The sequence below is a fragment of the Diabrotica virgifera genome, chromosome 1 (assembly GCF_917563875.1).
Source record: "Diabrotica virgifera virgifera chromosome 1, PGI_DIABVI_V3a".
Lineage (NCBI taxonomy): Eukaryota > Metazoa > Arthropoda > Insecta > Coleoptera > Chrysomelidae > Diabrotica > Diabrotica virgifera.
The window spans coordinates 82,306,194-82,331,191 of NC_065443.1; the positions used below are offsets into that span (position 1 = coordinate 82,306,194).

The window sequence follows — 24,998 nt, forward strand, 5'->3', positions numbered from 1 at the left end:
CGGCATGGTATACACCATAGAGGATAAAGTAGATGCGATGAGGGCTACACTCGAAAGAGAATGCGACCTAAACTTCCATCAAAACGAAGACGACGACTTCCTGGAAGAAGTCGAAGAACAAGAAGAAGGACCAGAAGACCCAGAGGACATCATTCCCCCAACATCACCGGAAGAAATCAACGAACACATCAGAAACAGTTCACCGAGAAAAGCGCCTGGTCCAGACGAAATAACAAACAGAGCCCTAAAGTATTTGCCCAGAAAAGCTATAGTATACTTCACAAACATAGTGAACGCGATAATAAGATATAAGATATTCCCGAGCAGGTGGAAAATGGCCCATGTCATTATGATCCCAAAACCTGGTAAGAACCACACATTCCCGCAGAACTACAGGCCAATCAGCTTACTTCCAGCGATCAGCAAGATAGCGGAAAGAATCATTCTTAGCAGACTGCAAGCGGAAACAAATAGACTAAACATTATCCCAGAAGCTCAATTCGGATTCAGAGCAGAGCACTCCAGTGAGCTACAAGTACTCAGATTAACCGAGTACATAGCAGCTGGGTTCAAAGACAGGCAGTACACTGGAGCAGCGTTCCTGGAAGTAAGCAAAGCGTTCGACAGAGTATGGCATAAGGGGCTTTTATACAAAATGAGGGGATACGGGTACAGCGGGGCGATGACGAGGCTAATCTCGTCGTACTTGGGCGGCCGGAGTTTCAGGGTTCGGATAGGACAAGTCCTGTCCGAACTCGGGAACCCGGAGGCTGGAGTACCCCAGGGAGCGGTCCTGTCACCCCTGCTGTACACGATATACACCGCTGACGTACCTAGAACACCAGGTACCCTTATGAGCCTATACGCCGACGACACAGCGATAGCGGCCAAACACAGAAATGTAGATATAGCAGTGACCAACCTGCAAACAGCACTACAAGAAATAGAGGAATGGAGTATAAAATGGAAGATAGCCATCAACTCGGAAAAGACACAAGCGGTTCTATACAAGAAAGGAAGACAACAACCAGAGGAACAGCTGACGGTACAGAACACCCCCATCGAGTGGAAAAACGAAGCTAAATATCTAGGACTCATCATGGACAAAGGATTAACCTTCCAAAAACACGTAGAAGCCACAGTCCATAAGGCCAACATAGCGAAAGCAACACTAAGAGGACTTACAGGCAGAAAAAGCAAACTAAGACTAAAAACAAGGTTAAGATTGATAAACAGCATTATACTACCGGTATTAACATACGCATCTCTCGCATGGGGACAAGCATGTAACACCCACAAAAAGAAGATTCAAGCGGTCCACAACAGCAGCTTGAGAGAAGCCGCCAGAGTCCCAAGATACGTAGCAGAAAGATTCCTGTTCGGAGAACTCCAACAGGTGAGAGTCACCGAAATCATGACAGACAAGGCAAGGGTCAAATTCGCGGAACTGGAGCACCACCCAAGTCACATACTGCGAGAGATGTTAAGGTATGATGAGTTCCACCGATGGAAGCACAGAAGACCGAAACAGCAAATAGTGGAATAAAGTGAACAAAAGTGAAAAGTGATAGTAGTCAGTTCCTAGCTCAAAAACAAGTGCCGAAGATAGCGTTACACACGAAGATCCAACACCACGATCACCTTTAAGGTAAGACAATTACAGAAAATTATAGAAGGGCGCAAGCCCCCAAAAAAATATATATAAAAAATAAAAAGGCGTAAGCCCCCAAAAAAATATAATAAAACAAAAAAATCACATAAAAACTCGAGCAACAAGTCATTGGGCAGAGCCCAATAGGGCTCAGCACGATGACTTGGGGCCCAAGCAAGCAATTTTTAGTACCGCGGTTAAGTAAGTAAGACGATAAAGGTATAGAGCGCATCACGCTGAGCCTAAGATTTTTGCATTCGATTAGGGTACCACATGGAATCTTATTACCCAGGATTCCATTGTGAAGAGCATTTGGCTACGATAGTTGTGCCCTCATTGCGCATCAGCGTGCTATGGGGGGGAAAGGGATGGCCTGGGGCATTGGAGCGAGGTGGGGTGATCCCTGTTTACACTCGGGTCAAAACACCTCGCCCCAATGAATTGTTACATCCGAATGTACTCTTTCGAGAGGGTGGACATTCCCACAGGTCGGGTTGAATCAAATTGCTTGCTTGCTTGCTTGTAAAAAAAATACTAATCACAAAGAATATTCGAAATTAATAGACCTGGATCGCGCGTACCAAAAAAAGTTTATTTTATGAAAATTTTTTAACAGTTTAACGGTGTCTAAATAGTCGGTCAAACTTTGATGTACGGGAACACTAGAACAGGGGAAGTTTTAATTGTGGAACAGGTTAAAAATTTGGAACGACGGACTACGAAAACGTCCCATGTATTTTGTCGGACAGAATTTTCAATTGATTTGTTACCCTTTCATTAATTATATTTAACTATCTCTATTTTTAAGGTATTTTTGAGTTTGTGGTTAAATATTTGAGAAAGTAAACAAAAAATTCGTATTAATTACAAAATAATCATTACCTGTTGTATAGATCCACTACTGTGTCATTTTTCATTTTATTTATTACCAAATCGCTAAGATCTGCTGGTGATAAACTATCAACGTGGAAAGAATCTTTAAATGAATAGAGCTTTATCCAGTCTATTTTTTGGTTCTTGTTTGCTTCATCTAAATCAAATGTGTAGGTTTCGAAATCTTTGACGTTCTAAAAAAAACTATTATTTATGAATTTATATTGAAAAGGGATAGATTATTGCTCGAGAACAATAATAATTTTTGTTTGTAGTACTACGTCGTTCAATAATGCCTGGTTGCACCAACAAATCTTACGCTTAAGACGTGCCTTAAGCTCAGCTTAAAGGGTCCCTATCTATCAGCTGAGCTGGGCTAAGCTGGAGTTTAAGATTTGTTGGTGCAACCAGGCATTAGTCCCGGGGGCTCTAATGAATTTTCACAACTACTCGTAATGTAGAAACATTTTTCTACAACTACTCGTAACGTAATATTCGAATAATAGATTGTTGCAAAGCCGATTACGATATCCTTCAAATGAGGAGTCCCGTGAACTCGGTTTGTATTTAAAAAAATCATGAGTCGATTACGTCATTACGCCTACACTGATGACGCAATGTCCAACAAATATATAGCAAAAAACTAAGTTTTCAATCTAATAGCACATAAAACAACATCCAAAAATGTTATCCTACATCCTACCAGACTGAAAACAACGGGAACCTTCTCTGGTAACACCTCCGAGGCTTCTACAATTTGCAAGCCATAACGGATGCTGAGACTAAGGAGGATGAGGGAATTTTACAATTTATAATTCACATCCCATCTGCTCAGCGCGGTAAAGTTCCAACGAGAATGGTTCCCTTCGTACACCAATCGGAGTAAACATGTAAATCAAAAATGAATAATCATTTTCAATTTCGTTGCAACACGAAACTACAGCCTCATCATTATTCCAGTTCAATCAGAGAGTGCAGCAAGCACCTCTACCGGTTTAGAAACTATTAGTCTCTCATCAGGAGCCACATATGCTGCTCTATCTGACCCAACTAGGACAAACCCGTGCGTGCAGTCACGAATTGCAACGAACGAAATGGAAGGGATGCCCTAGCAGCAACTGCTATCAAAAAGCTAAGTTTTCAATCTAATAGCACATAAAACGACATCCAAAAATGTTATTCTACATCCTAACATTTACCAGACTGAAAACAATGGAAACCTTCTCTGGTAACACCTCCGAGGCTTCTACAATTTGCAAGCCATAACGGATGCTGAGACTAAGGAAGATGAGGGAATTTTACAATTTATAATTCACATCTCATCTGCTCAGTGCGGTAAAGTTCCAACGAGCATGGTTCCCTTCGTACTATAATAGGAGTAAACATGTTAATCAAAAATAAATAACCATTTTCAATTTCGTTGCAACACGAAACTACAGCCGCATCATTATTCCAGTTCAATCAGAAGCCGCGGAGGTGTTACCAGAGAAGGTTCCCATTGTTTTCAGTCTGGTAAATGGTAGGATGTAGAATAACATTTTTGGATGTTGTTTTATGTGCTATTAGATTGAAAACTTAGTTTTTTGATAGCAGTTGCCGCTAGGGCATCCCTGCCATTTCGTTCGTTGCAATCCGTGACTGTACGCCGGGGTTTTTCCTAGTTGGGTCAGAGAGAGCAGCATATGTGCCTCCTGATGAGAGACTAATAAGTTTCGAAACCGGTAGAGGTGCTTGCTGCACTCTCTGATTGAACTGGAATAATGATGCGGCTGTAGTTCCGTGTTGCAACGAAATTGAAAATGGTTATTCATTTTAGATATATAGCAATTGATGAACAGTCAAACAATACAACTGACGTGTTTTAATATTTTTTTAAAGACGTCAGATTCCATACTTTTACATCATACTTAAGCAAGTAGGTACGTAACTTTAGTTAACCCTCTAAAAATCAATATTCCAATTATACATCGATGCAAGGAGACCTTTCAAATGCGGTGTCCGTAACCTCCGTTTGTATTTAAAGAAAAACTTCGTTACGTCATTACCTTCGCCAATACTGATGACGTAATGGCCAACACATATATATGACTTTAGGTCTAACTTTCGGGATTGTTTGATCCCTTTATCAAGACTCTGTAATGTAAATAAAAACAAACATGTAGATATTCACAAAATATTACATTGTATTATGGTACACTTACTAGTCGTGAGATTATTAAAAAAAAAAAGAAGCTTGACGGCACTCAACCTGTATAACACAAATATTAAATATATTGAAAAACAGAAGATGGACAAAATACATTCTAAAATTTAGATAGATCGCTAGGAGTGATTATTTTGTTGTGTCTTTATTTTAGGACATCTTTGGACAATGTATTTCAACCTGATACATAAAGAACAGAAAGAAAAAGCAATCAGATTAAAATATAATTAAATAACAGTAAATATTACTGAGTTTGTCAATGTCTGATTTTTTATTTATACAAGAATTATTCCATTTAATGTAACACATTTCCAAGAAAATACGTTTTAAGTGGTTAGTTTATTTTGCAAAAATACAGGAACCCTCGAAATTGAAACCATGTTTTAATGTTAAAGCATGTTCTGTTAGTGCACATGCATTTGTCTTATTAGTTTTTGTCACTACGATGAGAACTTGGTGGTAGAATGACGAATTGTTGATGACGTATTGTCGGGAAAAGGTTGCCGTTACATCGCCTTCACAGCTTTCTGTTTTAAAGCTTGAATTTTGCAATTCACCGGGCTACCAAGAGAATAAACCTTTTATCGCTTTGCATCTAGAGGTCGTGCTCAGCATACGAGGTCGGTTTTATTTATAAAACTACCAAATACATATGTAAAAATAATGTGACTCAATTGTGATGGTTTATTTTTATTAAAATTTATATATTTTTTGTTATGTTTTAAGAGGTTTGTTTGTGTTTTAGAGTATATAAACCCGTTAAAAAGTTTAGGGAAACGGTGTAGACCTACCTAAATTTGTAGTTTTTGTGTTTGATTTAAATTTAGAAATATAAAATGCGTTTTGGCATGCAAAAGTATGGATTTTGTTGGACTTGTCCTATTTAGTTAAACATGTCCCAATCAAGGAATATATGCGTCCAATTCAAGGAACCTGCTCCTTGATTGAGACACTTAGCATGTTTTTAAAACTATTTTTCTGATGCTGTGCTTTAACTTATCAAAATACAAAAATAGACGGTTTCGTTTTGATTTAAATCTGTCTCCTGCCATCCCCCGATAGCGCCATTTCTAGGTCTACCTGTTATCAAGGAGGCTATGCAAGAAGACAAATTTACATCAAAACTTCCGTAGTTCTCGGTATACAATAAAACTATTTATACCGGAGTAAGGTTAGAACGCCCTCTAACGGGGAATAAATGAAATAAATGTCGACTCGTTTCTAGTTTTCTGTTGACCCAGATATGAACAAGTCGACATTTATTTCATTTATTCCCCGTTAGAGGGCGTTCTAACCTTACTCCGGTATAAATAGTTTTATTGTATACCGAGAACTACGGAAGTTTTGATGTAAATTTGTCTTCTTGCATAGCCTTCTTGATATCAGGTATTGTAAAAGTAAAAAATACTGTAGAATAGCTTTAAGCCGGTGAAATATGATATTCTTCAAATATAGATGTTAGGTCAAACGCTTAAGAAGCGGCCCTTTGAAAGCATCTGTGTTTTTACGGCCAGACCTCCCGCATATCTATTCACAAGTTTCGTGCAAAACATTAGTTTTAGTTCGGTAGCCTAGCAGTGTATTAGTACTGGAGTGTACGTATGTTAAGTGATACGAGTGTTTTGTTTGCTGTAATTATTTTGAATATTGGTTTAGTATTTCGTTTGGAGAGTGTCAAGTGTTGATTATTGTAATTTAATTAATGTGAATAGTGATGTGGCGCCCGTGGGATAATGTAAATATCGCGTACGATAACGCTGATATTGTAGAAATTGCCAGTGCTAGTGTGAATGTAATTACTAAAAAAAAAGAGCTCGTAAAGAAGATTCGAATGCATTTAAATGCAGAAACACAGCAAGTATGTTTGAATCTATACAAAAATCTACGTACAAAATTCGGCTCCGATGAAACACTATTGGCACAAGCCACCTCTGATTTAACAGAAATTCCACTTTCTACTGTATATAAAATAGTTAAAAATGAACCCTATCATCGCAAGAAACGAGTGACTACAAATTTTCAAGACCTTTAAATCCGTCACTTGTAAAACTATTGAAAACCACAATATACGACTGCTACAAAAGCAATGAAATACCTACAATAGAAATAATAAGAAAGAAATTGGAAACCACCGGTCGAAATATGAACTGCTGTGAGAAAACTCTTCAAAATTGGATAAAAAAATGGGCTTTAAGTTCAAAAAAATAAATAAACGTCAAGCAATTATGGAAAGCCAAAGAATAGTCAACAGACGTAATATGTACCTAGAAGAAATTACTAAATATAGGCAAGAAAATAGGAGAATTTATTATTTAGATGAAACTTGGTATGATACCCACGATACAGTAAATAAAGGATGGACAGATGGTTCAAGCATGTGCATACCAGAAATGCCTGCAAATAAAGGCTCGCGACTAATTATTGTACATTGCGGAGGAAGTGAGGGATGGGTTCCGAATGCTTTAAAATTATGTGGGAAGAAAATGGAAGATTGTAACGTTGACTACCATAAGAATATGGAAGCTGACATTTTTGAAGATTGGTTTGAAAACTCGCTGATCCCAAACTTGGAGAAAAACAGCGTAATAGTGCTTGACAACGCTTCCTATCATTCCCGACAGCTCACTAAAATACCAAATACATCTTCAAAGAAAGCTGACCTGCAAAATTTTTTAATGGAAAGTGATTTGTATTTCGAAGATTTTTACACAAAAAAACAACTTATTAAAGTTCTACACACGAAGCAATTTAGAAAATTATACGCTCTAGAGAGTATTGCCGAAAAGCATGGACACACTATATTGAGACTTCCCCCCTACTTTTGTGTTTTCAATCCTATTGAGTTAATTTGGGGACAATTAAAACCAAGTATAAGGCGTTCAAATAAATTTCCTAAATTTGACAAAAAGGTAATTGAGATAATTAAAAAAGAAGTAGCCAATATTACCAAAGTAGACTGGCTGAAAAGAATCGCCAAAGTGATCAAAGTGGAAGAATATTATAAGAAGATTGGGCACTTCCTCATTAATGGTGGAAATAAATTTATTATTGAATTGGGCGATGATAGTGACGAAGAAAATACGGAAGAAGGAGAAAATGGGTTAAGTGTATCAGTATTTTAATTGTTGTGTTGTGCAATTCGTTTTCCAAGCATAAGTGTACTAATGAAAAGACTCGGTTAAAAAAATATTTTTAGATTTTGTATTTTTAATAAAAAAAGAGCGGGGACATGCTTGGATTTTGTGCTGAATTTTAAAAGTTTTGAACTGTATACCTAAAGTAATTTTAGATCTAACTGTGTTTTTATAAAGTTCTTTTAGTATCAGTAATTCTAACAATAACAAGATTAATTATAAAAGCTATTCTACATCAGTTATTAATGCAAGCATGCGGTAAGAGTGAGGCTCCTGTGAGGTTAAATGTTATTAAAAAATTGATAAAATTAATTTTAACACATACAATATTATGTCCTGCTTTAACGGTATTTACCTAAGTATAAATAAATATTTTTAACTACATATTTAATTACCAGAAAACACCAGCTGCCGGCCTAATATTAAAGAAGAACAACCCAAAGAAAGCTACAAATCTTACCTATTACACTATATAGATTGCCTGAACAATAGACTAAGGGCCGGTTGTTCGAACGCTAATCAGCATTGATCACTATCAAATACTTAATTACTGTCACAACTGTCAATGTCAACTTTGGTTGGGTTGCCGAAAACATAATTATTGACGACAATTATGAAATTATTTAATCAATTATGTTAATAATTGTTATGTTAATTGACTAACTAATCTCATAATTATAATTAACTATGTTTTCAGCAACCCAACCAAAGTTGACATTGACAGTTGTGACAGTAATTAAATATTTGATAGTGATCAATGTTGATTAGCGTTCGAACAACCGGCCCTAAGGGCCGGTTGTTCGAACGCTAATCAACAATGATCATTATCAAATAATTAATTACTGACAATGTCAATTGTTAAAACATAATTAATTACAATTCTGACACTATAATCAATTAATATAACAATAATTATTAACATAATTAATAATAAATCTCATAATTGTAATTAATTATGTTTTCAGCGACCCAAACAAAGTTGACATTGACAGTTTTGGTGACAGTAATTAAATATTTAATAATGATCATTGTTGATTAGCGTTCGAACAACCGGCCCCTAGACTAGAAATAGCACTATCGGGGGATGACAGGAGACAGATTTAAATCAAAACGAAACCGTCTATTTTTGTATTTTTACTAATGCCATACTTTGTATGAGAGTACAAAGACTCGTTTCATATAGTTTCTCTGAACCGCATTTTTGGAATATTTTCCTAGCGGTGCCTTTTGATATTTTCATATCTGGGTCAACAGAAAACTAGAAACGAGTCGACATTCATTTCATTTAGGGCCGGTTGTTCGAACGCTAATCAAAAATGATTATTATCAAATATTTAATTACTGTCACAACTGTCAATGTCAACTTTGATTGGGTTGCTGAAAACATAATTATTGATTACAATTATGAAATTAGTTAATCAATTATGTTAATAATTGGTATGTTAATTGATTAACTAATCTCATAATTATAATCAATTATGTTTTCAGCAACCCAACCAAAGTTGACATTGACAGTTGGTGACAGTAATTAAATATTTGATAGTGATCATTGTTGATTAGCGTTCGAACAACCGGCCCTTAACTTATCATTTTGCATCACCAATATAATTATACAAATTACGGCTGTTTCATGTTTTTAAAAACAACGAACAAGCAGAAACTATGGGGATTCATACAAAATTCCATTTATGGTGACTCTCTCCGAATAATAGCAAAAAATGTACCGTTTCTGAAGGTACGTATCCATAGGTTGGTGCTCCGTGCTCCGTGTAGCAGCTACACATAGTGGATACGTTGGTGCTCGCTGTTTATATGTAGGGGAGAGCATGCCGTATCCATTTGAGCAGCTACACGCCAACGTATGGATACGTACCTTAAGGAACGGTACAACTAAAAAGAAAGAAAAAGCTGTGAATAACGGGACAATCCTATCTAAAAACGCTATTTTATTCTTCATTACTTACAAAGCTGTTAGCATCGATTGATAATATCTTGTAGTTGGGATTAGCTTCATCGGGCATTAGGGATCCACCATTAAACGTAACCCCAATCGGTGTACTCATATTGTTCTCATTAGTGTCATTATCATAATGTATGAAGAATTGGTCCCTGTGAGTATGACCATTGAATTGGGCTGCGATTGTGTTCTGGAATCTTAAACAAGAATTGTGATTACCGAATTAATTCATTAATTTTAATTTCTTTAATCAATTTCATTAATTAATTTACTCTGCAAAAACACAAATAAAGGATGGCAAAGCAGCAGGCCCCGATAATATACAAGTAAAACCATTAATAATCACAAAGATACTCCACAACATATACAACTCTGGAGAAATAACAAACGAATGGCTAAAGTGTGAGTTTATTACATTTCCAAAAACACCAAAAGCCAAAAGATGTGAACAATACCATACAGGGACAGTAAAACCTCTTCCATGTCGGTACTTTGATCTCAAAAAGTAATACCGGCAGTATTGCAATTAATTACCGGAAGTAATACCTGCAATTGGTAATTCACCATTCCCTGGTGAATGCAGGGTGTGGTGGATGCAGGTTTTCCCTGTTAAAACCCGTACGTTTCTATACGACTAGCAATGCGAGAGTGGGGCAAAAGCGACTGGGAACATTGCGCGGTCACCATGCGCGACTAAAGATTTTACTTCCAATTTTTCGGAGAGTGGTTCTCCCACAGTTTAAAGAGGGACAGTGGAACCACTCTCCGAAAAATTGGAAGTAAAATCTGTAGTCGCGTATGGCGACCGCGCAATGTTGGCAGTCGCTTTTGCCCCACTCTCGCATTGCTATTCGCATAGAAACCTACAGCTTTTAACAGGGAAAACCCGCATCCACCACTGGTGAATTACCAATTGCGTATTGCCGGTATTACTTCCTGAGATCAAAGCGCCGACAGAGGAGTGATTTTACTGGAACCTCTATATACTGTGGTTCTACTGTGTGACCATACGATAAGCCTCATGAGTCATGTCCTAAGATTGTTCCTAAAGATAATCCATAAGAGAATTTACAAGCTGTGTGAAAGTCAACTTTCACCCAACCAGTTCTGGTTCATAAATACCATTGGTATGAGAGAGGCTTTGTTTTCAGTAAAAGTTGGTAAAATACTTAAGCCGGCCACTCACGGTACTGCGGTGTCGTTCGACAAGATCGTCGATGATATCAATTTCTGCAGTACGGCAGCAGACAAACCATTCTGTCTCTGGTCAAATTGTACGAGCTCGCTGGATGCAATTCGTCGAATTCGACGAAATTGAACGACGCCGCAGTATCGTGAGTGGTCTGCTTTAAGCCGGCCAATCACCGTACTGCGGTGTCGTTCAATTTTGCCGAATTTGACTAATTGGCAAAAATTTTGATCGTGTGTGACCCTGCATCCAACGAACCCGTACAATTTGACCGCAGACGGACTGGCCTGTCTGCTGCAGTATACTGCAGAAATTGATATCATCGACGATCTTGTCGACCGAGCCCGCAGTACCGTGAGCTTTAGTTCAGAGATGCAGAGACGTCCATTGCGGTATATAAGCATGTCTGGTTGATTACAAGAAAGCGTTTGATCAAGTATCGCACGCCAAGATGATCCCAATAGTAAAAGAAGCAGGAATTAGTACCAATATCTGAAAATAATTAGAAACCTTTATACGCCAGTCAATGGGAGCAAGAATAGGATATTACCTCCGAATTCTATCCAAATGCATGGATTTTAATGACATTTTGGGCCTAGCCTCTACTTATCTCCTAATTCAAAGTCTACCCTATGCCGATGTGCTATGCCCTATGTCTATATGTGCTTTTACCTTGGGGGTGGTTCCCACCCCTTCTTAAGGGTGGAAAATGTTTGGTTAAAATTACCACGGAATTCGCTAGATAACCTAATTCTAAACAAAAACTGTTCTATAATTTTTTTTTGAAAACTCAATACTTTTTGAGATATTCGTGGTTGAAAATTGGCCATTTTCATTGAAACACAATACCTTTTCGAATGGTTTTTTTGCGAATACCTTAAAAACTATGCATCTAACTGAAAAACTATATTAAACATTTTTGTAGGTTATAAAAAAACAAAAAACACTTGCTTTCATAAATCTTCTAGTTATAATACAAAAAGAAATATGGTAGGTAAAAATAGTTTGTTTTTTGGTACATTCTCAAATTGGTGTATTCAACTTGAAATAACAGAGAAACGGTCAACCTTAGCTGTATATTGCTACTAATACATTTTATAGTGCTTGAAAAGACCTTTAAAATGAGCTATATTAGAGGTCCATCAAATTAAAACTAAGCGAGATATGCTGCAAACAAAATTGATAACTAATGTATTTTAAGAAAAAATGAGAAGTAATTTTAAAAACCATATCCACCAAAATGTAAATGCATCATTTTCCTTCTACAATACCTTTTATTATAGTGTTATTTCTATGTTCAAAAAGTTGGACGGGTTTAAAATGAATGGTTTTTGAAAAAAGAAAAGATCAAATTATAGAGCGCAATTTTTAAATTTTCTTAAAAATCTTCCTTTTTCTCCAGGTAACTTTAAAATGATAAGAGATACAGTAATGAAAAACAAAAAGGAAATTTATATTTGAAAAGCCCTACATTTTTGTGTGGTATCTTTTTTCGTATCTCTTATCTTTTTCGAGTTACATGGAGGAAAAGGAAGATTTTTAAGAAAATTTAAAAATGCGCTCTATAATTTAATCTTATTTTTTTTTTCAAAAACCGTTCATTTTAATCCAGTCCAACTTTTTGAACATAGAAATAACAGTATAGTAAAAATTATAGTAGAACAAAAACGCTGTATTTAAGTTCTAATGGATGAGGGGTTAAATATACTTCTCATTTCTTCTTAAAATACATTAGTCATCAACTTTTTTGCAGAATATCTCGCTTAGTCTGAATGTGATCGACATTTAGTATTGCTCATTTTAAAGGTCCTTTCAAGGCCTACAAAAGTATTAGTATCATTATACACCTAAAATCGACAGTTTCTTTGTTATTTCAAGTTGAATAAAACGATTTGAGCATGCAGCAAAAAAACAAACTCTTCTTACCTACCATACCCCTCTTTGTATTTTAACTAGAAAATTTATGAACGAACAAATCTCTTTGTTTTTTTATTACCTACAAAAATATTTTTTGTAGTTTTTTGTTAGATGCATAGTTTTTAAGGTATTCGCAAAAATCCGTCCGAAAAGGTGTAATTTTTCAATGACAATGGCCAATTTTCAACCACGAATAACTCAAAAAGTATTGAGTTTTCAAGTTGAATAAAACGATTTGAGCATGCAGCAAAAAAACAAACTCTTCTTACCTACCATACCCCTCTTTGTATTTTAACTAGAAAATTTATGAACGAACAAATCTCTTTGTTTTTTTATAACCTACAAAAATATTTTTTGTAGTTTTTTGTTAGATGCATAGTTTTTAAGGTATTCGCAAAAATCCGTCCGAAAAGGTGTAATTTTTCAATGACAATGGACAATTTTCAACCACGAATAACTCAAAAAGTATTGAGTTTTCAAAAAATAATTATAGAACAGTTTTTGTTTAAAATTAGGTTCTCTAGTCTCTTTCGTGGCTATTTTAACCAAAACATTTTTCACCCCCGAGAAGGGGTGGGAACCACCCCCAAGATAAAAGCGCACATCGGCATAGGCAGACTTTGTTTCTTGAGCTATTCCCTACTTACTGTGAAAATATCACGTAAATCGATGTAGTAGGATGAAATTCGGAGCCAAATACCCTCATTGACTGCCCTATTACTGGAAGCAGACCGCAAATCTCAGAGTTAAAGGCGAGCACTCCGAATATGTGAAAATATCCTCTAATCTTCAATCTCTACTCTGAAAGAATATTTATTTAAGCTTTGCACGAAACTGAAAAAGGCATTCTACTAGACGGGTACCAACTAAACAACAGATGACACCTTAGTATTTGCGGACAACCTAGAAGACTTACAAGTCCTTATGAACAAAATTCCGTATTACAGTTAACAATACGGACTCAATATAAACGTAAAGAAGACAAAGCTCATAATTAGCGAGAAAAAGATAACAGGTCAACTCTACGTCAACCAAGCCCCAAGTAGAAAGAGTGACGCACTACAACTACCTCGGCACCATAATACATGAAGAATGGACCAACATCCAAGAGAGGAAATAAGAGCGCGTATCGGAAAATTTGGATTCACCTTCAACCGGATGGGGGCCTTCTTAAAAATCCACAACCTCTCCACCTCTCTCTTGATATAAAAATAAGACTGTTGTGATGCTACGTCTTCTCTGTTCTTTTTATAGTGTTGAATCGTGGATGTTGAACGAAGATAAATGCAGAAGTTTGGAAGCATTTAAGATGTGCATATACCGGAGAATACTTAAGATCCCGTGGACTGACTGAGTCACAAATGATGAGGTCCTCAGAAGAGTAAACAAGAACCGAGAGGTAGTGACCATCATCTAATCTAAAAACTTCCAATACTTTAAATACATTATGCGAAATGCATCCAGATATCCCTTCCTCTAAAAGCCATCCTGCAAGGAAAAATATTTTAAAAGCCAGGTCCAGGAAGAAGAAGAACATCCTAATTAAAGAACCCCAGAACCTAGTTGAACACATATGTTCAGCTTTTCCGCACTGCTGCAGATAAAATAAACATTGTCATGATGATCGTGATGAACATTCGTCACGTATAGACATATCAAGAAGAATTCATTAGTAAAGGGTCTAGCCGGTTAAAATAGTGAAAAATGTTCCCAGCGATATTCCAAAAATAAAAATACCCATGCTTTTCTACAACAAAAATTATTCAACGAAAAAAATTTTTAGACCCCTAACACCACCTATAACCCCTAAAAATTTAAAAGGTTTTTTGGTGATATCTTCGGTTCTGATTATCGTAGAAACTTAATTTTTCTTTCAATTTGTAGGATTTTTTAGTGCCTATGGCGTAGTATTATTTTCCAAAATTTTTGGCGCAAAATTCAACTTTTTTTGCTTTTGAAATTTTTAAACTTTTAGTTAGAATAGTTAATTCCCATTTAAAATAGTTAATTTTAAACTTTGTTTAAAAAAATGCCGAAAAAAATATGTTATTTAGTGGGTGCCATTTAGTGGGTCCATGATTATTTTTCGGATTTTTATAGGTGGGGCATCATGGTCAAAATAACGAAAAATCATTGTTCGGTAATTTCTTTAACCATTTTGACTCCTGATTCAATTTTAAAATCATTATCTGCCTTATTTTTCTTCAAGTACATCCCAAAAAAGATCAAAACAAATTTTAGAGCCCTAGACTGAACATAGCCTCAAAAAAATCGAAACATATTATTTCGTTTTTTGACGATATCTTCGGTTCTAATCATCGTAGAAATTTCTATTTTCTTTTAATTTGTAGGTTTATTTATTATATTATTTCATTTTATTTTATTTATGTTATTTTTGGCAAAAATTATGGGGCGAAATTTAAATTTTTTGACGCTTCTGAAAGTTGTATATTTATGTATAACATTTTATAAGTACATAACATTTTAACCCCTAAAAATTTAAAAGGGTTTTTGGCGATATCTTCCGTTATGATTATCGTAGAAACTTCATTTTTCTTTCATTTTGTAGGATTTTTTAGTGTCTATGGCGTAGTATTATTTTCCAGAATTTTTGGCACAAAATTCAACTTTTTTTGCTTTTGAAATTTTTAAACTTTTAGTTAGAATAGTTAATTCCCATTTAAAATAGTTAATTTTAAATTTTGTTTAAAAAAATGCCGAAAAGAATATGTTATTTAGTAGGTGCCATTTAGTGGTTCCATGATTCTTTTTCGGATTTTTATAGGTGGGGCATCATGGTCAAAATAACGAAAAATCATTGTTCGGTAATTTCTTTAACCATTTTGACCCCTGATTCAATATTAAAATCATTATCTGCCTTATTTTTCTTCAAGTACATCCCAAAAAAGATCAAAACAAATTTTAGAGCCCTAGACCTGAACATAGCCTCAAAAAAATCGAAACGTATTATTTCGTTTTTTGACGATATCTTCGGTTCTAATCATCGTAGAAATTTCTATTTTCTTTTAATTTGTAGGTTTATTTATTATATTATTTCATTTTATTTTATTTATGTTATTTTTGACAAAAATTATGGGGCGAAATTTAAATTTTTTGATGCTTCTGAAAGTTGTATATTTATATATAACATTTTATAAGTACATAACATTTTAACCCCTAAAAATTTAAAAGGGTTTTTGGCGATATCTTCCGTTCTGATTATCGTAGAAACTTCATTTTTCTTTCATTTTGTAGGATTTTTTAGTGTCTATGGCGTAGTATTATTTTCCAGAATTTTTGGCACAAAATTCAACTTTTTTTGCTTTTGAAATTTTTAAACTTTTAGTTAGAATAGTTAATTCCCATTTAAAATAGTTAATTTTAAATTTTGTTTAAAAAAATGCCGAAAAGAATATGTTATTTAGTGGGTGCCATTTAGTGGTTCCATGATTCTTTTTCGGATTTTTATAGGTGGGGCATCATGGTCAAAATAACGAAAAATCATTGTTCGGTAATTTCGTTAACCATTTTGACTCCTGATTCAATTTTAAAATCATGCTCTGCCTTAATTTTCTTCAAGTACATCCCAAAAAAGATCAAAAAAAATTTTAGAGCCCTAGACCTGAACATAGCCTCAAAAATCGAAACGTATTATTTCGTTTTTTTGACGACATCTTCGGTTCTAATCATCGTAGAAATTTCTATTTTCTTTTAATTTGTAGGTTTATTTATTTATTATATTATTTCATTTTATTTTATTAATGTTATTTTTGACAAAAATTATGGGGCAAAATTTAAATTTTTTAGCGCTTTTGAAAGTTTTATATGTATAACATTTTATACATAACATTTTATACCTACCTCGTCCAATTTACTTACCGTTGCACGTCATCCGTGCCATAGCCTGTGACACGATACCAACACGAAATATCTAGGCGGTAGGTGTGTTCCCCTTTAGAATCATTTTGATTCTAAAAAAGAACACACCCACCGCCTAAATATTTCGTGTTGGTATCGTGTCACAGGCTATGGCGCGGATGACGTGCAACGGTAAGAAAATTGGACGAGGTATACAAAAATTTCAAAAGCGTTAAAAAATTTGAATTTCGCGCCAAAATTTTTGTAAAAATTAACATGTCGGCAATAAAAAAAACAAACATTCAAAAAAAAAGGAAGATTCTACGATGATTAGAACCGAAGATATCGTCAAAAACCGAAATAATACGTTTCCATTTTTTTGGGCTGTGTTTAGGTCTAGGGCTCTAAAATTTGTTTTGATCATTTTTGAGATGTACTTGATGGAAAATAATGTAGAGAGTGATTTTAAGATACCGAAAAATGATTTTTCGTTATTTTGACCATGATGCCCCACCTATAAAAATCCGAAAAAGAATCATGGAAACAATAAATAACACCCACTAAATAATATATTTTTTTCGGCATTTTGGTCGACCTAATAGTTTAAAATTTTCAAAAGTAAAAAAAAAATAATTTCGCGACAAAAATTTTGGAACAAAATACTATGCTATATGGATAGGGACTAAAAAATCCTACAATGGGGATTTATGGGTGGGGTTAGGGGTCTAAAAATTTTTTTGGTCGAATACTTTTTGACGTAGAACATAATGGTATTTTTATTTTTGGAATATAGCGGCCATTTGTCACTATCTTAACCGGCTAGACCGCTAGACTCTTTATTAACAAAAAAAAAAGTAAAATCCTTTATAAAAGGTATATTTATTAAAATTTACTAAAAAGGGCTACATCACAAACTTGGGGTTCTCAGCCGTCTGGATCCTTAGGAATTAGTCGCCTAAGTCTGAGTTTTTGTTTTGGTATCTATTCTTTGGATTAAATGAGATAACTGTACACTTCCATCACCCTTACTGTGTTTTATTCTTGCATTTTATATAAATTTCAACATCGACCAACTTCTACGTTCCCAATCCTAGGTGTGGCCAAACACAAAAGAATTTATTATTAATTTTCTTACGAGGTGATTATTAGGTGATTGATCCTACGAGTATTGTTGCTTGCCTAACCCCATCGTAGATAAACATCATCTTTGTGCAAGTTAGTTGTTCATAACAAGTCATATACTGTTGGCTATATATCCAATACGTACATATTAGTACTTCCTGTTGCACTGACAGTTTAGTCCTGACATCTTTCAAGATTTCCGTTACTATAATTAGTTGCCAACGACCGTTCAAAATGTGAGGAACGAATTCAACTTAAGTGAGAGTCAGATGGTACCCGGGACCTAATTCATGTGATATCTAATACATGCATATTTATTATAATAATTATAGTCAATGTTTCCATGACTGTTTCAGTTTAAAGGGTTTTTACCCAAATATTTGCAATTTTGATGGCTTAGCATGTAGCATCTTGTGAGTATAACCTATATATTTTTCAACCTTAGTCAACATTTTAAATTTTGCTTTAACTTATTAGGTTATACTTATTTTAGGTCAGCACTGATGATGATCTGTTATAAGATCGAAAACTAGTTCTGCTGTTGTGATATAGCCCTTTTTATGGAAGTTTAATAAATATACCTTTTATAAAATATTTTACTTATTTTTTGTGATATACATACCTATATTATATGGTATGGTATACAGCCAGCTACAGCAAAACCTTTTTCCTTGCGGACTTTATGAATTCGTCAAAAACTAAAGCTGAATGTCGTTTGTTATTATTATTTGTTTGAAAATTCTATTTTATTCAAAAGGAGACCTACCGTTTCAATACTGTAAATTAATAGCCATAGTATGTTTACTTCTACTGTTTTTAAAGCAATATTTAAATAAGAACTGTTTGTATTATAATATACTATACCTTTTTAAGATTTGATTGTATGCTCGTCCCCAACTTCCAATACAAGAGGATGTTTGAATGTGATATAAAATATGAACAATCTCCTTATTTTTTTCAGCTTCCAGCAAGGTATCAGCTAACCATTTGAGTTGCCCGTAAGGATCTTCGCTATTATATAAATTCCACCTTAAAAAATATTATCAAAATTGCTATTTTGTTAGAAAATAAATATGTTATTTGTTATACAGTGATGAGCGCGCTAATAACCGGCAAAATAGCATAAAAGATGGAAAACGTATTAAGTTTTGAGATAAAAAGAAATAAAACTAGTCGAGCTGGGAAATTTAGCGATATTAACCTATTAATTTACATTATATTGATTGTTTTCCCACCTTTAGACGTATCGGACGAGATTGACGAGTCACAGTGACAGTTTTCGTTGACATATTCCTCTGCAGGGCTATGAGGCCCCTTAAGAGGAAACAGTAGCGATCAACAGGTAGCGAAAACGCGTTCCAAGATTGCGGCTGTAATTTTGAATATTTTTTCGAGATATTTGGCACACTTATTCGTAATATAATAACGAATGGCGGTACAGAGTCCAATTTGAAAAATATATTAATATGTGGAAATCACTCTGTAATTAAATACAATATTAAAAATAATATTTGTATGTGGAAATTACTTTGTAATTAAATACAATATTAAAAAACGAGCCTGTACCGCCATTAAGAAGAACAAAAAAATACACTTTCTTCAAATAAACTTTTTTATCTGATGCCTAGATTTTGTGGCATTTTAGAACTACTAAAATTTTTTATTTCATTAGTAGTTCCAAAATGACACACAATCTAGGCATCGGATAAAAAAGTTTATTTGAATAGTGTATTTTTTTGTTCTTCTTAATGGCCGTACAGGCTCGTTTTTTTAATATTGTATTTATTTACAGAGTAATTTCCACATATTAATATATTTTTCAAATTGGACTCTGTACCGTCATTCTATATTATATTACGAATACGTGTGCCAAATATCTCGAAAAAATATTCAAAATTATAGCCGCAATCTTGGAACGCGTTTTGGCTACCTGTTGATCGCTACTGTATCACCTTAAGAAATCTTCTCCTTTTCCCTCCAAAATCTCTCCAAACCCCTCCATAATAATATGGAGATAATATTCGTGGACATTTTGTGGACCTAAACTTAAATTTTCTTTTCATTTTGTAAAACATAATTATCAATAGTCATGCTTGAGAGAAATGATAGTCGATTTTGTGCTGTTGTTGGACGATGACAGCTTTTAATAATTTTCATTTTTGAAGATGACCGTTCCCCTGTTGCATTTATAATCATTAGCGTAAGATAAATCGTAAAAGCTACTGACAAATTTGGAAACTTCGAAGCGAGTTTTTTCTCACAAATAACCCAAAATGACTGTGAAGCAGGAATAAATTGTTTTGCCTGCAAGTCTTGGATGTGTGCTATATAATATTTGAACTACACTAGTTTATATTCAATTTCAGGTTTAATGCCATCAGGATAGTTTTCGTATAGTTTTGAAGCAAACTTCTTCTTTTGAGTCTCACTCAGTTTTGGAAAAACACACAAAACACCAAATACTGAATTCACTGACTTGTACATTGTCAACCGACGACTTGGCTCGGTAATTAGCTTATCCAAAATTGGTAGATATATTTCAATAGTTCATCTTCCTTAATTTCATATTCAATATCATTAGAATAGTTTTCATGTAGTTTTGAAGCAAACTTCTTTTATTTGAGTATCACTCAGATTTGGAAAAACACAAAAAACACCAAATACTGAGTTCACCGACTCGTACGCTGTCAACCGATTACTCAGCTCAGTAATAAACTTATTCAAAATTGGTAGATGCGTTTCAACCTTTAACTTTTTTCACCCGTTTTTTTAGGAAAACTTTATTGGAATAATTAGCATCATCAGAATGTAGTTTTCTCGCTCGCTTTCGTTTACTCTCGTCGGAATATTCAGCAGGCCTTCTTCTCGTAGTAAGCAAAATACCTCTGTGTGATTTTAAGAACTTCAAAAGTGAATTTAGAAGCTGAACTGTAGTTTGAAGTTCAATCTCTTCTCTCTGTAATAATTTACTGCCAGCGTTGATGCGTTCTAAAATTGTTGCTCAAAACTCATTAATTATGAATGTTTCTTTTTTTTACATTTCTTTCAACAAGCACTTAGCCTCATGAACTATTTCAGCTTTCTGATTAGTGTTTTCAGCAAGAGTATGAAGAGTAGATTTGAAGGCGTTGTAACCTTTAGACAAAGCTCTTGTTGCATCAGCCCTTCATCAGCACTCCATCTAGTGTTTTTTACCGCTAGTTTCATTTAAGCATTTGATCATAACTTCTCAACGATGATGGGTAGAGGCTGAAAAAAGTTGTACACACGGACTGAACAAACCCAAAATACGATATTGCTCCAATGCAACTTTCAGCAGCACTTACTCCAACTAAATTAAGCGTGAGTGTGCGGCACAAGTGTAAATTAAATATTTGTATTATTTAATTGTAATTATTATTTTTTCGTTTTGGACCCTGCGAGGCCCCTAGGCAACTGCCTACTTTGCCTAATGGTTAATCCGGCACTGCTCCCCTGATACGTGTAAAGCTGGGAAGCTCAATATAATGTAAATAAAAAAATTACAATCGCTAAATTTCCCAGCTCGACTAGTTTCATTTCATTTTATCTCACAACTTAATACGTTTTCTATCTTTTGTGCTATTTTGCCGGTTATTAGCATGCTCATCACTGTATATTATTTATATTATTAATAATAAACTTAAAAAGACTATAATGCTAATGAATCAGTAGGATCACTCCTCTAAAAATCTTTTGTTCTCTATGTTCAATTTTGGTGACAATGTCACCCAATTCATCAAAACTTTTAGTCCTTCGCGCAGATGAATGACAGTTCACGTCATCCTACGTTTGCCGTGATTGGTCGTTATCGTCGTGCATTCAAAATATGGTTTATTTCTGTTGAAAAAACTTGTTATTGTTGCGAAGAATAAAGGTTTTTATTGAAAATAAACAAATCGATAAGACAATCAGATAGTACAGCTCGGTACGATATAGGTTATTTGCTTGAGTTGCAAATTGAACAAAAATAAATAAACTAACTTTTGCGTCCAAAAACGAAAATATGCCTCATGTGTGGTTATAGAACTTACAACGGGGAAATATTATTGGTCTTGTGGAGCAAGATCAATAGGTAACAGAAACTAGAAAAGCTCAAAAATAAAGCAAGGGAAAGTCGCCAAAAAGTAATAACGGCTCGCCACGATCGTTTAATTGTCCAATCAGCTAGAAGACACCCAACCATTTCTCACCTGCAGCTCCAAAAGCAGCTTTTGGAAGCTACAGGTGTAACTGTTCCAGTTAAACGATAAGGAGAAGAGTTCGTGCCAAGAAGTATACAGCAAGAAACAGTTATGGGTTCCCGAGTTATCCAGGCAACACAAGATTGATCGCCTGGAAACTGGAACAATGGGAATTCGCCAAATGTGCTATTTTCAGAAAAAGTCAGGATTTGTGGAAAATCAGATGACTCACAAAATCGTGTACTTAGAGGTCGAGTAAGACAAGCAAGAACGAAAACTGTCAGATCTGTTCACAAAAAATATAAAAGGGGAAGTGTAATGTTCTGGAGAGGAATTGTGATCCGTAAAAAAACTCCTTTAATTTTCATCCAATCAACTTTAACTGCTCACAGGTGTGCTGATAACCTGTAGTTGGACTCTGGAGAGGTGCAACAAGAGAAAACTTAATTTTTATGCATGACAATGGACCTCCACATACCATTAGAGTGACTAGAGACATCATTGGAGCAGAAGGTATCCCTTGTTTGGAGCGGCCTGCTTGCTCACCCGAGCTTAACCCTATAGAGTATTTGTGGGATATGCTTAAAAAAATTAGAGCTCGCCGGGATAATCCACAAAACATTGCACGGCTGATACAAGCTGCTCTTGAAGCTTGAAGAATGGAGCAACATGCCACAACAAAATGTTGATAATTTGATTAGGAGCGTGGCTACGCAAACTGAAGCTTGCATAAGGACTAAAGGTGATAACATTGACTACAAAAAAAAACAAAAAAAAATAAAAACAATTTAAACATTATTCGTTTTACATTGAAATTTTTTATGCTATTGACTTTAAAACAACTAGTTTCAATTTCTTTTTTAAATACTTTATTGTTTTATTTAATTATTATGTATTTGTTAAAAAATCGCACGAAATAATAAGAAATATCAGATGATTCCATGTAAGTTTGGTTGTGTGTACTCTAGACTCTAGACTCTAGACTCTAGACTCTAGACCAATGCAGGAATGCCGAGAAGAACTCGACAGGCTGTGACATAAAGTCTAAATACCTATATTTTTATTAATTTACAAAATTATCGTTATTTTAAAATGCAGTTAAGTAGGAGAATTTTTGCATATTTAATGAACAACAGATCTGTTTTGAAATGTGGTGTTACAGAAGGATGCTTAGATAGCATGGACACAGAAGAAAACGAACACGGATGTATTGCGAGAAATGGGAAAAGAATGCGAAATAACAAACACAATAAAAAGAAGAAAGTTCCAATATCTTGTACACGTAATGAGGGGACAGCGATATGAAACGCTAAGACCTATAATACAGGGAAAAGTAAGAAGCGGAAGGAGTATAGGAAGAAGAAGGTCGTGGTTGAAGAATTTAAGGAACTGGTTTAAATGCAGTTCTATAGAACTCTTCAGAGCAGCGGTAGATAGAGTAAAGATGGTGATGATGATATCCAACCTTCGATTAGGAGACGGCACTCAGGGTAGGCGATAACGGGCCTGCAAGGGATGCACTGCAGGCGGGCGCCCCTGTTTAGGGGGCGCTAAAATGAGTTTTTTTCTGCTGGTACTATACAAAATACTAAATTAAAAGAAACCGAAAGGCGCCTATGCTAGTTTCGCAGGCGGGCGCCTTATACCCTAGCGCCGGTACTGACGGCACTTGAAGAAGAAGATCTGTTTTAGGATTTTTTGATAATGTTTTTTCTTGACAGTAAACCTTTCCAGTTTATTACGGCAAATATTTTGGTATAGGTACGTATTGGATGAAAGTAAACTTTGAAATACTTTAAAAAAATAAAAAAAAAACATACCAATTTTCTCTCGAGCAAACGTTATTGTTCAAAACAATAAGTCGTAGACCTCTGGCGGTCTTGACTGTATAGTAACCACCTGCAAGAATAGTTTTCTTTACAGCTTCTTTATCTAACCAGTCATGTTCGGTCCAGGTATCTAAAATCACATCGTATAACCAGTCTGAAGATATTTCATCTTCCGATGTATCCAATGGAGCATACCTGAAATAATAAAATATATATAGACATGTTCTATTCTGATTACAAAAATGTATACACCTAATTAATCACATATCACATATTAGACGGAGAGCTAGAGCCGAAAAATCATCGTCATAAATAAGTAATATGGAGTTTTTCCTGTGAAATGTGTCCATTGTATATTGACAATTATGACCTCTTTCAGGCTGACACCTCAGTGGATACAGGAAGTAGCAATAAGGGATGAAAGGGGAAACTTAGTGTAGCCATTAAAGGTTTTCACCTCCTATTTTGTTAAACCTCCATCGATTTGCATGAAAATTGGTGACTAGTTAGAGCATACCTCAAGAAACAAAACTGATTTGGCGCCAACTTGCACTTTTACCCTGGTGGTGGATATAGTATTTTTCATGAGCATTTTTCAGTACGTAACAAATGATAGGAAAAAGGGTAAGTCCGTGATAATACACATTTATGACATTTATTCTAACATGACATTTTAGTTAAATCTGACAGTTGTCACATTTTATTTTCAATTTGGAATAAAAACAAATCAAATGTGTTTCTTGCATTTATAAAATGGTATTTTCTTTGATTTGTATAGTCTTATAAATTATACAGATTATATTTGTAATATTATTATCTAATTAAAAAAAATTATTTTTTTTATTATGGCGCCATCTATCGACAACTAGAATAAATGTTCTAAATGTCTGTAATCTCGGACGTGCCTTTTTTTCTGTCACATACAATTTAATGCGTTAGAAAGAAATCGAAAAACTGTGACGCACTGAAAGATGATTATGAGAAAAAGAATACCACCCCTTCCCGTGAGTGAAAACTATTTTATTAAAAATAACCCCACAAATCGATAGAGGGACAAATTTTA

The 24,998-nt window shown here is 34.8% G+C and overlaps 1 protein-coding gene across 2 annotated transcripts in view; it reads right to left on the reverse strand.

The window, feature by feature from the left end:
- LOC114327546 (sphingomyelin phosphodiesterase) overlaps window positions 1-24,998 on the reverse strand; it is a 121,155-nt gene that overhangs the window by 1,349 nt on the left and 94,808 nt on the right. For both annotated transcript variants that reach the window (XM_050641912.1, XM_050641907.1), the window contains 4 exons: window positions 23,927-24,130; window positions 18,769-18,933; window positions 9,826-10,015; window positions 2,534-2,718 (listed from right to left, as the gene is read on the reverse strand). In XM_050641912.1, coding sequence (XP_050497869.1) covers window positions 2,534-2,718; window positions 9,826-10,015; window positions 18,769-18,933; window positions 23,927-24,130 — 744 coding nt within the window. The remainder of the gene's footprint in view (window positions 1-2,533; window positions 2,719-9,825; window positions 10,016-18,768; window positions 18,934-23,926; window positions 24,131-24,998) is intronic.